We start from the raw sequence: 15974 nt of genomic DNA on the forward strand, positions 1-15974 counted from the left end.
ACCCCCTATTTTCTGTTTTTATGAGTTTTGTGGGGGGGGGGGGAATACAAGTGAAAGTGTAGATCTATATGTGTTTGTATGCCTTGTATGATTTCCATGCTTATATGTATGCTTTTATGTGTTTTAATGTTGGATCTAGCCATAAAACCCATCAAAACCGAGATATATCTTGTGTTAAATGATTTTAGCTTCAAATATATTTCTAAACACAAAGTGTTTCAAGAAAAATGGCTAAGTGGTTTAGTAATAATTTTCTTTGGGTTAAAAACACAAATTTTGGGCCTAAAATGTGAAAAATACAAAAATAAGGGCCCAAATTGACATTTCACAGATTCTGATGGATGAAGTGTGCCAAAACAGTTTCCATAAAACTATTTCTGGAATTACACTTAATTAGAGGATTAAAAACATGAATTTCAAGCTTAATGGGCTAAAAATGAAAATTTCGGCCCAATGAGGCCCATTATGCGAATTTTTCTGTTTTGGAGGGCCAAAACTGTAACTTTCTGTAAAACAGTGGACTATAAGTGTTCCAAATCCTTTTCAAAGGTTTAAAATGCTTTTTAAATTTAAAAAGGATCAAAGTTGCAAAAATTTCCCATTTGGGCAAAAATTGTCAAAGTTGCGAAAAGAAGGGATTAAAACCGAGAAAACTGCATTTTCAGGGTCTTAAGCTGTTTTCTATGAAAAATATGCTGGAAAATGTTTATTTCAACAATTTTTGGTGTTAAAATGTCAAGAAAATTGATTTAAATACCAAACCGGAAAATATTTTAAATAAAGGGTTGAAAAGGTAAATTTTACAAACGAGGAGGGGCTGAAAACAGAAAATTTCCAAGACTAATTCTATACATGCAATATGATCAAATAATGGTACTACTACTATCGACAAAATACAATACACTACAATACCAAAAGTCGTTGTTAAACGAATTGGTTCGGTCTCGAACCAATAAAAATCCGAAACCACAAACACAACGATACTATGATACTACAATACTATGATTCATACAAATAACGATTCGGAATACATTATACATGTGCACAGACGTCTACGCACTATCTTTGGGCCCCACAAGTGTAAAATCTTGTTCGTTGAGCCTAGCTAGCCCGACGACCTGATCTTAAGGCCCAAAGACTTCATCTTACGAAGTGTTGGGTTTTACCAACCCGACACAACGTAACCGGACTTTCAATGGATGTAGACTACTGGTCCCCAAGGGTCCTTTAGTGTCGCTAGTAAAGTCTGCCTTTTTTGCGAGGCGGGTCTGGGACCCCTCGTACCTTTTTATCCCCAACCGGCTAATGGAGTCGTCGAGGCCTTCGTGTCCTCCTTCTCTTCGGATGTGGGACAACAGGACGGTTGGATAGCGTGACTAGTACGGACGACGCCTTCGGGATCGTTAGTATTGCCATAGACTAGTCGTTTGTGTAACGCGTGTTTGTGGCGGATAGTCATGCTCATCAATGATCCAATGTCGTCTGGAATGACATCTTCATGCGTTGCAATGGTTTCAAGTAATTTCATGGAATTCAAGGAATTAGGAAAACATCGGGTTTTCCTAGGGTTTTCAATACATACAAATTCAGAATACATACGATTTCAATAAACAATATTTTACAAGTATAGAAAACAAACAAGCATACTTATGGATCTTCACACCCTTTTTGATTATACTATTTTCAGAAAATATCGGATTTTCTGGTGGTTTTCAAACGATACGAAGCATTGTTTTCAAATACAACTTATGAACTCACCAACATTTCATATGTTGACGTTTTTTTTCAAAATACTTGTATTCTCAGGGAACCAGTGAATTAAGGGAAATCATATTCAGTGACGGTTGCAGTTTATTTTTGTATGAATTGAACAAATTAATTTTTGGGGGAATGTAATGTTTAAACAATGTATGATATGTAAACACTACTGGTTGTACTATGTTAATGAATGGTGACGAATGTTGTTATGTTTCATATATATTCAATGTTATGGTATTCAATTGAGTCACGACAGCCCCCGGACGTTTCCGCCGTCTGGTTCGGGGGTGTGACAATGTGACAACCGTCAATTTCCGGTCAAGTCAAATTCAACTGAAGTCAACAAGTCAAACCGGTCAACTCAATTAGCCTGTGGGTTCTAGGGCTTACGTTAGGTAATTACTTCACAACTTGCTATTCTAATAAGAAGTCATAAATTGAAAAGTACGTACATCTAGATCTCCTTAACCTAAAATTGTGGTAAGTAATGAACCAAACCGATAAAACAATGTTGCATACTCATCGGGAGTGTGTAAGATCCTTAAACAAGGCTTAACGGGGTTTACGGACCTTGCATTGCGAAGCCGGACGTTCACATTTGTCACACACGAAACCTCTCTCAATCGTTTTCACTCTATCTCTCTCTATTTTGAAATCTCTCTTTGTATGAGAAATCTCTCCAAGAATGTGAAATCTCTCCCAAATCTCTCTAAGTATGTGAAATCTCTCCCAAATCTCTGTAAGTATGTGAAATCTCTCACAAATCTCTATAAGTATGTGAAATCTCTCCCAAATCTCTCTTTGTATGAGAAATCTCTCCAAGAATGTGAAATCTCTCCCAAATCTCTCTATGTATGTGAAATCTCTCCCAAATCTCTCTCAAAAGTTCCTTAAACTTTTTATAGTCTTTCGGGACATCCCGACCCTTAACCGGTCAACAATCTCTTAAAACGGGGTAAGAACGGATAAAAAGGACTTAAGGACCTGAAACCCCTCTTAAGGACCCGAAACCCCTCTTAGGAAGCGAACTTGTCAGAAGCGAAGGCATCAGAAGCGAACCCTCCCTTCGGACCGAACCTCGCATAAGGGACCGAACCCTCCCCTTCGGACCGAACCTTCGGTCCATTTTCATCCATTTTGCGTCTTACTCCTTTCGCCCCATTTCGCCTTCGGCCCATGATCAGAAGGGACTGAACCTTGGCCTAGGACCGAGAGGCTTCGCATGGAGCTCATTTTCACCCGGTTTTCGACTAGTTTTGCGTTTTAGGCCCGTTTTTAATTGTTTTAACGCGGGATTTTCACCCAAAACTTTATTTTAACATATAAGGCCCCATATTTACTAATTATCCACGTTTTTGGGGATAAACCTTATCCAAGAAGATTGGGTGAAGTACAAGATGTGGAGTGTCACTATTCACCATACCCACTCCATGTCACTATTCATCATCAGCCCATACCTAGTCATTTCATGGTACTTTTCCCATCCTTTTTCAGCCACACACTTGGTCAACGGTTAGAAAACCCTCTTCTCTCCTCACATTTCTTTCATTTCCTCTCATTCCCCCATCAAGAACAAACTTCATTTTCTCTCTCTAAAATTCAAGATTCAAGGCTATACTCCAAGTTTTTCTTCTACTTTTTGTAAGTATTAACATCCTCCATATGATTATTTCACTTCCTTATACTCAAATCATAGATATCTTACACAAAGTCCATCCTATTGGTGTTAGATCTTCGAATCTTCAAGCAATCTCCCAAAGTGTTCTTGAGTTGAACACTTCTTTTCTCCACCATCCATCTACTGAAATCACATAAGGTGAGTTCATACCCCTACATTTTCATGTTTTCTTAAGTTTTAGGGGGGGGGGGGGGATACAAGTTAAAACACTAAGAACATAACTAAACTTTTCTAACAGCTTTCATCAGAAAAGTTGGACTCCATTCACGGACTGTTTTGGGCAACATAAACATTTTTGTTTTCAAAACTGTTTTAGGTGTAAGTATTTCCAGTTCTTAGATTTAAAATGACTACTTGCACATCTCCATACGATTTTTCTACAATTTATGGTGATTTTTACAAAACTGCCTATCATTTCAAACACCAATCCGGACCAGTATGTGATTATGGAATTTTTCACCCAAGTTGGAGGTCATTAAAAATCATGATAAAAATTATTATTAAACTAGACACATTTTGGGAACTCTCAGAATTTACGGATTTAGTTTTCGACTTCGTATGATTTTTCTATGACTTTTCTAAAACAGTGCAGAAAGGTTAAAAATTAGTTAACAGCATATAACTTTCATAACACTTTGTATTATGTTGAGCAAAGTGTATAACAATAAGTTCTAAATATAGAATGTGTTTCCTTGTTAGTTTATCATCATAAAGTGAAACTTAGTCATTCATGATAAGATTATTCATTCATTTAGAACTCGTATATTAAGCTATAATAAGCATAGTTTATGGATTCATAACACTAATGCATTTTCATAAAAGAGTTCTTATACATTACAACGTTTTGGATAAACTATAATAGGTATAGTTTATGTATCATTTACTTCTCAAACTTATTTACCAAAGGTTTTCAGTTTAGTTTACGTAAATCTGTTAACGAATAAATTTGTGAGTCATTCGCTTCGGGTTACTTCCAAAGTAACCAATTCAAAAAGTCCTGTAAATTGTAACCAGAGTCTCTTGTAGGGAAAACGTGATAGTTGTGTATAGATCTATATTGGGTTTGACAAACCCACACCTGAGCTGCTTGCAACAGCTAGACCGGCAGGTCTATGGTGACAAGTGTCATTTAACAACGACACCTGAAGAACGTCGTATTACGAGGTCGTCTATGTCAAGTATGGTTATGATAGCTCACATGTGCTATTAACAAATCATAAGATTTACGGGTTCTAACTTTAAAGTAGCGAGTTATGTCGATTTAGCTCACTGAAATTACTTTAAGTATGGAAAAAAAAAATACTTGTACGCCTTCATATCAAAAAGGGTTTTATGTCGATTTAAAATCACTTTTTATATCAATAATTACAGATATTGTTGTATATTTTCAGTCTTGGTATTTAAGACTACACACCATTCATTACGGGAGTTTTCTCAAATCAGAAAGGGTTTTACGCCAATTTGAAACCATTTTATATCTTTAAGTATGACAAATACTTGTTCATTTTCGGTCCTGGTATTTAGGACCACATAACTTTTTAAAGGAAAATATTGGATTTTTCTTGGTGACACACAACACATTACAAAGAACGGTTTCCAAACTCTTTATCTCAAAAACTTATGAACTCACCAACCTTTGTGTTGACACTTTTTCAAAACCTACTTGTATTCTCAGGAATTCAGTGAAACAGGAAATCAACAGCGTTTTGAGGATGAGACGATAAATCGTCAAACAGTTCATTTTGTCATCATAATGTAATTGATTTGAAATATGTAAACATATACATTGGTGTAACTTTTTCAATTAATGATGGTTGTATTTACTTTGAGCACTATTATACACGTTGTTGTGATACTATACATGAAGTCCTCCACCCAAGGACGTTTCCGCCATCCTTGGTTTGGGGGTGTGACAGTTGGGCGTACAAGTCTGTACAAGCGGTGTACAAGACTTTTAGCATGTACGCTTAGTGTACAATACGCCCTGTGTACCCAGTTAGATGGGTTTTTGCGTTTGGGCTTTGAGATTGGGCTTTCTTTTGGGCTTGGGTATTTGACTTCTTATTAGGCCATCTAAGTGCACATGCTTTGGACTATGAAAAATTGTTGGGCTTTAGGGTAAGGCCCATGTAGGGGTTTGGCCCAATTTTCCATAAGTAGGCCTTGGATGATTAATTGGTTTTGGGTCTTTTTAGATTGTGAGTTTGTGCCATAGTCTTGAACCAAACTAGGTGAGGGGTAAAATGGTCGTTTTACCCTAAGAATGGATTGTTTGATATCGATTAGAACCCAAATGTTAATCGGGTGTTATTTCGTATTGATTGCTAGGGGATTCGTCAGACCAGCAGCCAAAGATTTACAGTGAGATTCAGCAGTCGATCTGAGTTTCCTCACTGGGTTTAGCAGGTATAAAGAACCAATGCTGGCCCTTATTATTTATGTTAGGATGCTAGGAGTCTCTATGACCCTTGCATGTGTTATGTGCTGCTATGTATACTGGGTGGGGCTTGATGTCGGGCGAGGCCCGATGACTGAAATGTATGCTAGTGTCTTATGATTATTGTATGTGTTATCACGATTATGTGATATATATTGTATGTGGATAGTGGGTAGGGCCTAAGAATAACATATCTGCATATCGAGCGGGGCCCCAGTATGTTATTTATTATGTATGATATGGGGTAGCTTGGGGAACTCTCTAAGCTTTGTGCTTACGGTTTTCAATTTATGTTTCAGGTACCTCTGGTTCCAAAGGGAAGAGCTCGGGATGACTGCACCACACACACCACATAGTTCCACTTTTGTGATTTACTCTGATGGATGTGATGTTTGATACACTTATGTTCATTTGGAATGTATTGATGATGTTTTTCGAATACCGTTTGATTCAAATTCAAAATGAAATTTTTGGGTCATATTTTTGGGACGTTTCATGGGATATAGCCCATAAGTTTGAAAAACCTCATAGATGGTCCCTATGGTGTCAAAACTTTTAACAAATGGTCCGTATGGTTTTAAAACTTTTAATAAATAGTCACTCACCTACATAAAAAGTCTTATTTACCGTTTTAAATATATTTTTGATTCTCTATATTTAAATTTATTTTAAAACAAAAAGGAAAAAGAAAATAAAAAAACCCAACATGTGTCTACATCTCTCTATCTATTTATCTATCTTTTTCTCTCCCCCTTTTGATATACAAGTTGAATCATAGAGTACCCATTGATAATTTATTTCCTAGCCCCAATTATCATCAAAATCTAACAACTCTCATACACCTCCAAAACACACATACTCACACACATAAACATATAATGAAGAACACCATCAATAATGGTAAAGAGATGGTGGCAGACCTCTTTGTCTTCTGTCGACCCTACTTCCCCTATTTTTTGGTTGTTTTCTCTGGGAAAATAACATAGGAGGTTTTGGGGTTGGATTATTTTTGGGGGATTGACAAAACTACTTGAGTCATAGCAGATAACCATAGATCAGTTTGCATAAGTGAGATAAACTAACTTGAAATCGAACCACTTGGTATTGGGTTTACCTCCTTAATTACTGGGGAAGAAGCGAAAAAAGGGAAGGGATCTGGTGGTTTTAGATGATGTGAAAGGGCTTTTCTCCGATCACCACCATTCCTTACGTCACTAGGTTGATCAATAACGAATTCAAAATATCTACCAGGGACGATTACCGGAAGGTCCACCCATTAAAAATCCGAAGAGCTTAGATGGCTTCTTCAGAGTTGCATGTATGATGTAAGATGAAAGATTGAGGGTGCGAGAAAGATGAGACTGAAAACAGGTGTGTGTTTGTGTGATCCCCTCACTGAAATCTCACCAATCGACGATGAAATCTCACCGGAATTCTGAATATTCCTTGAGAGACCAAGTTTCGAAAGTGATCTATAAGATTGGAAAATCTCTGGTCTCACTGAAATGATTATTACTAAGGTATAACTTTTTTAGCCAGAACAGGAGTCGAGGGTAGGAACTAAATCAGAAACCTTATTGGCATCAAAAAAACATATGGGTTAGACATGAAAGTTTCTTGAATTCCTGCGGGATTCGACCCGTTAAATCTTTAAGTGCGCTAAGGTCAAGGAGTTGCAGAACTGTGAGGTTAGAAAGAGAACGAGAGGGTGCCATACATGGATGTGTCAAGGATGGAATCCTTGAATTGGGGGTGAAAGTGATGGACTTTTTTTTCTGGGTTGTTTCTTTGGTGTGTGTATGTATGAATATATGTATGTATGTATATATGTATGTATATGGTTAATTACTTCTTTTTTCTTTTTCTTTTAAATGGTTTTAATTGAAAAAATGTAAAAGAAACTAAAAAGGTATAAAAGTCTTTTATGGGTGAGGGACTATTTGTTAAAAGTTTTGAAACCAAAAGAACCATGGATGAGGTTTTTTAAACTTAGAAACTATATATAGATTTCGAGAAACCACAAGGACTATTTATGAGTTTTTGTCTTAAAAAATATATATATTGTCGACTTTGTTATATGTTAATTGTCAATTAGTTATACAATAACCTGATTGTTAATTATGTTAATTATGGGTTGTAATTAAAATTATAAATACTCATAAAATTTGCAAGATTATGTATGATTGTTGTTTATAGCTAAGTGTGTTTTACAATCAATAGCGGAGCTACATGGGATGAACGGGTAGTACAACAACCCAAAAAAATTGTTTTATATATGAAAAAAAAATATTTGTAAACATATTCTATGTTGTTGTACCCCTAGCTAAATGGATTATACCATGTTTTTAATGCCTGAGATAAGATAACTACATAAAATATATATTTTTCATTTACTACAACAAATGTAAAGAGAATAAGTAGAGGATTAACATGGATGATCAAGTTTTAAATGATTGTTTAGTCACTTTTATAGAGAATGATGTCTTTCTACAAGTTTTTGATGACAATAGCATTGATCGATTTCAAGACATGGCGCCTAGGTGGATTCATCTGTAACTTTTGATTAAACTATGTTTTTTCGATTTATAACTTTAAATATTAAGAAACTCTTTGCATTTGTTATTTTGAATCTTGAAAATGTTTGTACCCCTATACTAAAATTTCTGGCACCGCCACTGTTTACAATTTTGAGAATTACATATAAAAACGACTGACTCTAAAATATGGTAAATATAAATTAAGAAAAAAATGATATGTAAATATTTATATAGGGTGACTCATGGTAAGAAGACGATACATTGGGTATCATGAGAGAAGGTCAACACGAATAAAGACAATGGTGGGCTATGAGTTAGATCCTTAAAATCCCTAAATATCTCACTCCTGGTGAAATGGTGGTGACGTTTGAGGTCGGAACCATTCACACTATGGGAAAAAGTCATCACATGGGTTTACAAACTAAGTGACAAAGGAGACGATTACTACTCTATGAAGACAATGATAGGGGTATGGAACAATATAGCAGTTATTAAACGCGAACTCGAAAGGAAGGACATTCCAGATGACAAAATCATCAAGAAACATCAGGATGGGATTTGTGTATTGTGGAAGTGCGATTTCACTGGGGACGGGAATTATAAGGTAAGTGGCCTTCGACATATCTTGGAAGATAATGGACCTGTGCATATTGCCAAATTTAGTTTGATCAAGGAGATACCCTTAAAAGTCTTGTGTTTCATTTGGAGGGCGAAAGGGGGTTGTATTCCATTAGATGCAACCTTAACCAAAAGGGGTATAAACTTTCAACCACCACATGCTGTCAATGTGACTCGATGGAAGAAACGTTGATCATATTTTAGTGCAATGCGTTTTTGCTAGAACTGTCATGGAATGAATTTTCAAATGGTGTAATGTTCCATTATTAAACATCCACACAGTGTATGAGGTTCTCGACTATGCCTCCAATTGGGGAAACTGTCCCAAGGAAAAGAAAAGATTGTTGGGGCATTTGTTATGCAACTTTTTGGTATATCTGGAAAGCAAGAAACAAACGAATATTTGGTGACAAACGGTTGTGCGCTACGAAAGTAGCGGACAATGTCAAATCGACGACCTTCCTTTGGTTTAAACTAAGCAGTGGAAAAAACTTAAATTGGACTGATTGGAATATCCATCCGATCAAATCGTTGTAATTTTATTTTATTATCTTTATGTCCAGTTATATACTCTTCACTCGTAATACCTTGCTAGTGGTGCTTTTTTTTTTTTTATAATATATTTCTCTTTTGCTGATTCAGAAAAAAGATAAATATTTATATTTATACTTAATTTTGGCATTAATTAACTATTAATACTACAACATTAAACTATTAATAGTATAACATGTGTTTATTGTTTTAAATTGCCCATTTGAATATCTAGTTTCGGCGCCGCTAAATCTAACCATTGTGTTCCGCACTGTGCACGGTACAAATCATGTGGCATATACATTTTCGTTTAAAGTCTAAACACGATAGTAAATATAATATAATATTACGAAAGAGGAAATTTTTTTTACGAAAGAGAACATAATATAATATTAATATTATATGCCACGTATTAATTAAAATATTTTAAAAATGTCACTCATTATTATTACTTTTTAATATAATATTCAAATGTATATAAATAATATATAAATAATATATCAATATTATATATTTTATTCACAGAGAATTTCAATATATATTTTTACATTTGTTAATATATACATTTATTTTAATACGGAGTAATAAATTAATCAAATTAAAGAAAAAGGAAAAAGTAATGAGGAAAAAGAATCAAGTGCGGTCTTCACCGCAGCTCGCACAACACAAAATAAACGTGGTGTTCACCGCATCATCACACGACTAACTAAGCTCACAGCAGGGGGTGGGGCTTGTACACCTCATGCCGATATATATTGTTTATAAATTCTTATGATATTTTTCTAATATTGCAAAAGGAAGTCCTGCTATTAAATTAATTATTATTTCACACAGAAACTATAAATTATAATTAATAATTAAATTTACAAAATCAAAATTGTGACTGAAATGTTAATTAATGTCATTATTGGTAGGGCATTAAATTTGAGGATGGTTGATGCAATAAGTGGATGAGTTTAATTTTTGTGTACAGGGATTCTACTCTTGATTGAATATAAATTTCAACACATTTTACAAAAACTATAAACATCCAGAAAAGAAAACCCCTTAATTTCTCGTCGAGAATATGCCGAGCACCACCACTTCACCGAAGCACTTCGTGCTGGTTCATGGCCTATCCCACGGAGCATGGTGCTGGTACAAGGTCGTGAGCAACCTGCAATCCGCCGGCCACCGTGTGACGGCGGTGGACCTTGGTGGTTCTGGGGTGCACCCAAGTCGACTTGAGGAAATAGCCACCTTCTCCGATTATGTACAACCACTGATTCAGTTTATGGAGTCGTTATCTGGCGATGAAAGGGTGGTGTTAGTTGGGCACAGCTTTGGTGGACTTCCTATCTCCGTCGCCATGGAGAAGTTTTCACACATTGTGTCAGCTGCCATTTTCATCACCGCATACATGCCCAATTGCAGGGATCCACCAGCACTCCAGATGAACCAGGTATAAATAAACACACGATCGTTTCTTTTTAGCTCTCCCCCCCTCTATCTCTCATAGTTTTTCATTTGTTTTTTAGTACTTCAAGAATTTGAAGCCGGAAACTTATATGGATTGTCGGTTCACGTTCAAAGATGGGTTGCCAGTGTCGGCGGAACTAGGATGCGATTACCTAGCCACCGTGATGTACCGGAGTTGCCAATCGGAGGTGCGTCCTAATCTTGACGTGCACTGATCATATATATAGATATGATCAGTTGTATCACAATCTTAGTTTTCATGTGATAATTTGGTGTAGGATTTAGCATTGGCAAAGATGTTGATAAGACCGAGTAGGTTATTCTTGGAGGACATGAGCAAGGATTCTATTCTTACCATAAACAAATATGGATCGATTAAGAGGGTTTATGTAATATGCGAGAAAGACCAGGTGATGGATGAAGAATTTCAAAAGTTCGTCGTTGAAGACAGCCCCCCAGATGAAGTAAAATCCTTTCCTGAAGCTGGTCATATGATCATGTTATCAAAACCGAATGATTTAGCCCTCTATTTACAAGAAATTGCTAATACATACCCATAAATTTCGTGCTTATATATATATAACGCTTGAATGAGTGGATGGCAAAGAGGCATCGCAAGGGTGTGGTGGTAAGGAATTGGCTGAGCTGGAGGGAGTTGGGAGTGGTTGTGAGTCCAGATGGCCAAAAAAAGTCTCGTCATATAATAAATGTTTATCAAAGGTGAATCACAAAATATATGGAATAGTGGTGATGTGATTGTTATTCAAGATTTGTGCACCTCATATGATCATTGTTAGCTTAATTCATGCTAGATTTGTCAACACTTTCTGTTTATTTGTAGGGCTTGTCGGTGCCTCGGTGGCACCTTTGTATGAATTTTAGTGTCATATCAACTTGGTATTTTTTTTTTCATATATGTAAAGCTGTTTTGGAGTTACTAGGATTTTCAAGAAGTGGACGCTTGCTTGATTCAGAAAGTGCAAGGGTTGAAATGAAACTTGAAATTGTTTTCATTTAAAATTGAAAACAATTTAAGCCTTTAAGGTCTTTATTTATTAGACTTATTCTTGGAATGAACACTTTTTCTCCAATTCTTTTACCCGTAATAATTTGAGCTAATAGTTTTTTGTTTTGTTTGATTGAATGGAAGGAGCGGAGCCATTCTGTAATTCTCATTTTGCGTCAAATGGTTAACACGAGAAAATTACGTAGGAAGGATATTATAGTTCTTTTCTTGAAAGCATACGAGTTTTGTACATAATTAAAATATAAGTTATAATGAGATGGAGTATATGTGTTATGTGTCAGTTCAACACAAAAACAGTAATTAATTTTTTGTAAGATATTAAAATTATTATTTCATGAAGTTTTATCAATCGCCTATGGAGAACATATCCAGAAGAAATGATACATATGATATATCTGTTGGAAATTAGAAAAGACAATTTGTATGCAGTTTTAGATGAGTTTTGCTTTATCCAAAACATAAAAAGAAAGAAGGGTAGAGGGGCTGCGAGAGGCTTTAATTTCTTAGATTAAAATGAAAGACAAATTACAAGGTGAAAAGAGATATTAAAAGGTGCTATCAACTTCAATTTAAGCTTACAAATACTAACTAACTAGCATTAAAAGTCAATCATCATCTAATGTAAATATCACACTTGTTAGTCTAGTAGAGGTATATGGTATTTGTTGGTGATTTTATCACAAAATATATTTTAGTGTAATGGACTTAACAAGTGTTTTAAAAATAATGTTTTAGTTATAATACAAGTTAGGAGGTGCGGGAGTGCACACTTGTATTTACTAAATATTATTAGTACTGAACCTTAATCTACTGAAACTGCTGTGACTTATCCGTTGATTGGATAAACCTGTGAAAACGGCTATTGAAACACATAAGAAAAACACAGAACGTTCTTTCACTTCAACTTCTTCAATTGTTCTGATTTTGTCTTAAATCGGAATTGTTGCATCAAGAATTATCCCAAGTTTGGATTTCGTGATACCCAAGGCATATAGGATCGAAATATCAAACAAGGAAAGTGTTAACACGAATCCTGTTTGTGATCCAGATTTCCAATAACCCTATTTCGAATTTCCCCAACAGTATTTTCAAACATAGGGGAACAAAAGTCAAGTTTGTATGGAGGTGAATAAATGTTGATGACTTTTGTGTTCAGTTTTAATAATCACATTTTCCCCCTTAAACTGGACCAAGCTCAATATTTGTCACTCCGATCATATGTTGCATTTCACCCTGCTTCACATGTGTCAAGGCTTTAGTAAAAATGTCCGCTCGTTGTTCTTTGGAAACGATATGTTCCACTACAATTTTCCCTTCCTCAATACATCCCGTTATGGAGTGATAACATGTCAATGTGTTTGCTTCTACCATAAAAAAAAATGATTCTTCATCAAGGCAATTGCCGACTTCTTGTCAACATACAATGTGATAGGCATAACATGATGTCCAGTAAGGCTGTAAGCTCCTTCGGGTGTTGCGTAGCACTTTCCAGGGGCAGGTGCGTTATTGCTGGTGGAAATAGTTCGTGAGGTTGTTGATGTGTCAGATAATGATGGTTCGAACCCTAAGTGGGGGAGAACCGGGTGGTTTATTGAGAGAACCAGAGATTTGTGCAAGAGCGGTTAGGGGTTGGATGTAGAAACCTGCGGCTTGAATTCAAGAGATCAGGGTCATTGGTGGTCAAGGAAAGCTGTAGGGCGAGATAATGCATGTGGTGTATGCCTGAGAGAAGGATGGGTGTCTCCACGGCGGGTAGTCAATGGTCAGGAATCTGGTGGTGGTCAAAGTCGTTTCAAGTGGAAGACTCGTAAAGATGGTATGGGCAGTTGAGAACTTCTGGGTTGAAATATGGGTAGCAGATTATCGAGTAGCCAATTCCTGGGCTAGGATGTGTATTCTTGCTTGAATTTTGAGCAGTAGTGGAAAGGGTTTCGGAGGATCATCAGTGTGTTCTGAAGGGTTAGCGCCTTCCTTGTATTCCAATTGAGTGTTTGGATGCACTGAAGTTGCGCATCGAGTGATATCAGAAATTATTATGGGATTCAGAGGAAATGTATTGTTGTGTGTGTATGGTGTTAGGAGTAAGGGAATCAGTGGTAGAGGCAGGACATTGTAATGCTCTGTTAGGGTGTTTTGTGGTTTCCGTGTATAGCATCCCAATTTCAGAGTTATTTAGAGTCTTGGGTTAAGATGACTAGTGATGTATCATGTATCCACGGTTCCAGTGGGAGCCCTTCGTGTATTGTCATCAAGAGGGATTATTTAAGGAAGTGGATCTCCGCAGAGGTAGGTTCTGTGTTATGGCGGTTGCCGCCAGAGTTTGTAATGCATATCGGGGCAAGTGTGTGTATAACTATCTATGATAGTCTTCGGTGCATGAGTTAGTGAACATAGTGTGGCGTTGTAATGAGAATGAGAGTATAGGGTGAAGCTATAGGGAGCCGTAGTATTCACCAGTCAGAGGGTGTTGTGATGCTACGGGGAGCCGTAGTACTCACAAGTCAGAAAGAGAGAGAGAGAGAGAGAGTCGTGATGCTACGGGGAGCCGTAGTACTCACTAGTTAGTTGGCGTTGTGATGCTACGGGGAGCCGTAGTACTCACAAGTCAGAGGGAAGGAGTCGTGGTGCTACGGGGAGCCGTAGTACTCACTAGTTAGTTGGCGCTGTGATACTACGGGGAGCCGTAGTACTCACTTGTCAGAGGCTGTCGTAATGTTGTGGGAAGCCATAGTACCCACTAGACGGCAAGAGAGTGTGATGATGGAGTGTTCTCCGATAAGTGCATGATGCAGAAGAGTTTGGGGCTTGAGTAGCCCTAGTGTTGAGTTTTTGGAGCCTAGTGGTTAAACCAGGGCGAGACTGGGGTCTCCGTCTCTGTCGGGAGGGTCAGCGAGGCGCGCGGGAGAATATGCGCAGCAAATGCCAGAGGTTAGAGCTGAGTCGATCTCCATTTGGATTGTATTTTTATGAGGAAAAGGGAATTTCGTGACTTGCATGTCACTGGGCTGTGATAGTGGTCACGGGGAAGAAGTTAGTGAGATGTTTTGGATCATGTTATGTGTCACCTCTGGGGGTTCAGCTGAGGGGCCAAAAGCTGACCTGGTGCTCGGTATCGAGGATGAATGCGAGAAATGAGATAGAGTTTACCATGGTGATGTCTGCGGACACTTCAGAGCGAGCGAACGATTCGGATGCTCGAGGATATGTTTCGGGCTTGTGTATTAGATTTCGGGGGGAATCGTGGCCCGTATTTGCCCTTGGTAGAGTTTTCCTACAACAACATCCATCATTAGTGCATCAGTATGCCACCCTTTGAGCTGTTGTAGGGAAGGGAGTATCGGACCCCATTTGCGGGGAAGAGGTAGAGCAACGTGTGATGGGAAGTACAGAGATCGTGCTTCGGACGTCAGAGCAGATACAGTAGGTCAGGCAGAGGTTGTTGACCGCTCAGAGTCGCCAGAAGAGTTATGCGGACAGGTGCCGGTCCGAGCTCGAATTGTTGGTCGGTGACTTTGTACTCCTGAAGGTCTCTCCTTGGAAAGGAGTGATTCAATTCAGGAAGAGGGGCAAGTTGGGGCCCCGATATATTGGTCCTTTCCGAATGATCGTGAGGGTAGGCTGGATAGCCTATCGTTTGGATTTGCCAGCAGAGTTGGGGCAGATTCACGACACTTTTCATGTGTCGCATCTGAGGAAACGTTTAGCCGATGAGTCGGCAGTGGTTCCAATAGAGGATATTCAGGTGGATGCGAGCCTGAATTATGCTGAGAGACCAGTGGAGATCGGAGATCGGAAAATCAAGGTTCTGAGGAACAAGGAGGTACCCTTGGTTTTGGTTCGGTGGCAGCATTGTAAGGGATCCGAGATGACCTGGGAGCCGGAGCGTGAGATGCGTGGGCAGCATCCGGAGTTATTTGCAGAGCGAGATGT

The 15974-nt window shown here is 37.7% G+C and overlaps 1 protein-coding gene across 1 annotated transcript; it reads left to right on the forward strand.

Moving 5' to 3' along the window:
* The first annotated feature begins 10561 nt into the window (after nt 1-10561).
* LOC145087562 (methylesterase 10-like) lies at nt 10562-11954 on the forward strand. Its single transcript, XM_079025528.1, has 3 exons — nt 10562-11000; nt 11077-11205; nt 11296-11954. The coding sequence occupies exons 1-3, from the start codon at nt 10626-10628 to the stop codon at nt 11575-11577; spliced, it is 786 nt and encodes a 261-aa protein (XP_078881654.1). The 5' UTR covers nt 10562-10625; the 3' UTR covers nt 11578-11954.
* The last annotated feature ends 4020 nt before the right edge of the window (nt 11955-15974 follow it).

The sequence above is a fragment of the Lactuca serriola genome, chromosome 2, assembly GCF_051521515.1.
Source record: "Lactuca serriola cultivar US96UC23 chromosome 2, Lser_US96UC23_V15, whole genome shotgun sequence".
NCBI classification, from domain to species: Eukaryota; Viridiplantae; Streptophyta; class Magnoliopsida; order Asterales; family Asteraceae; genus Lactuca; species Lactuca serriola.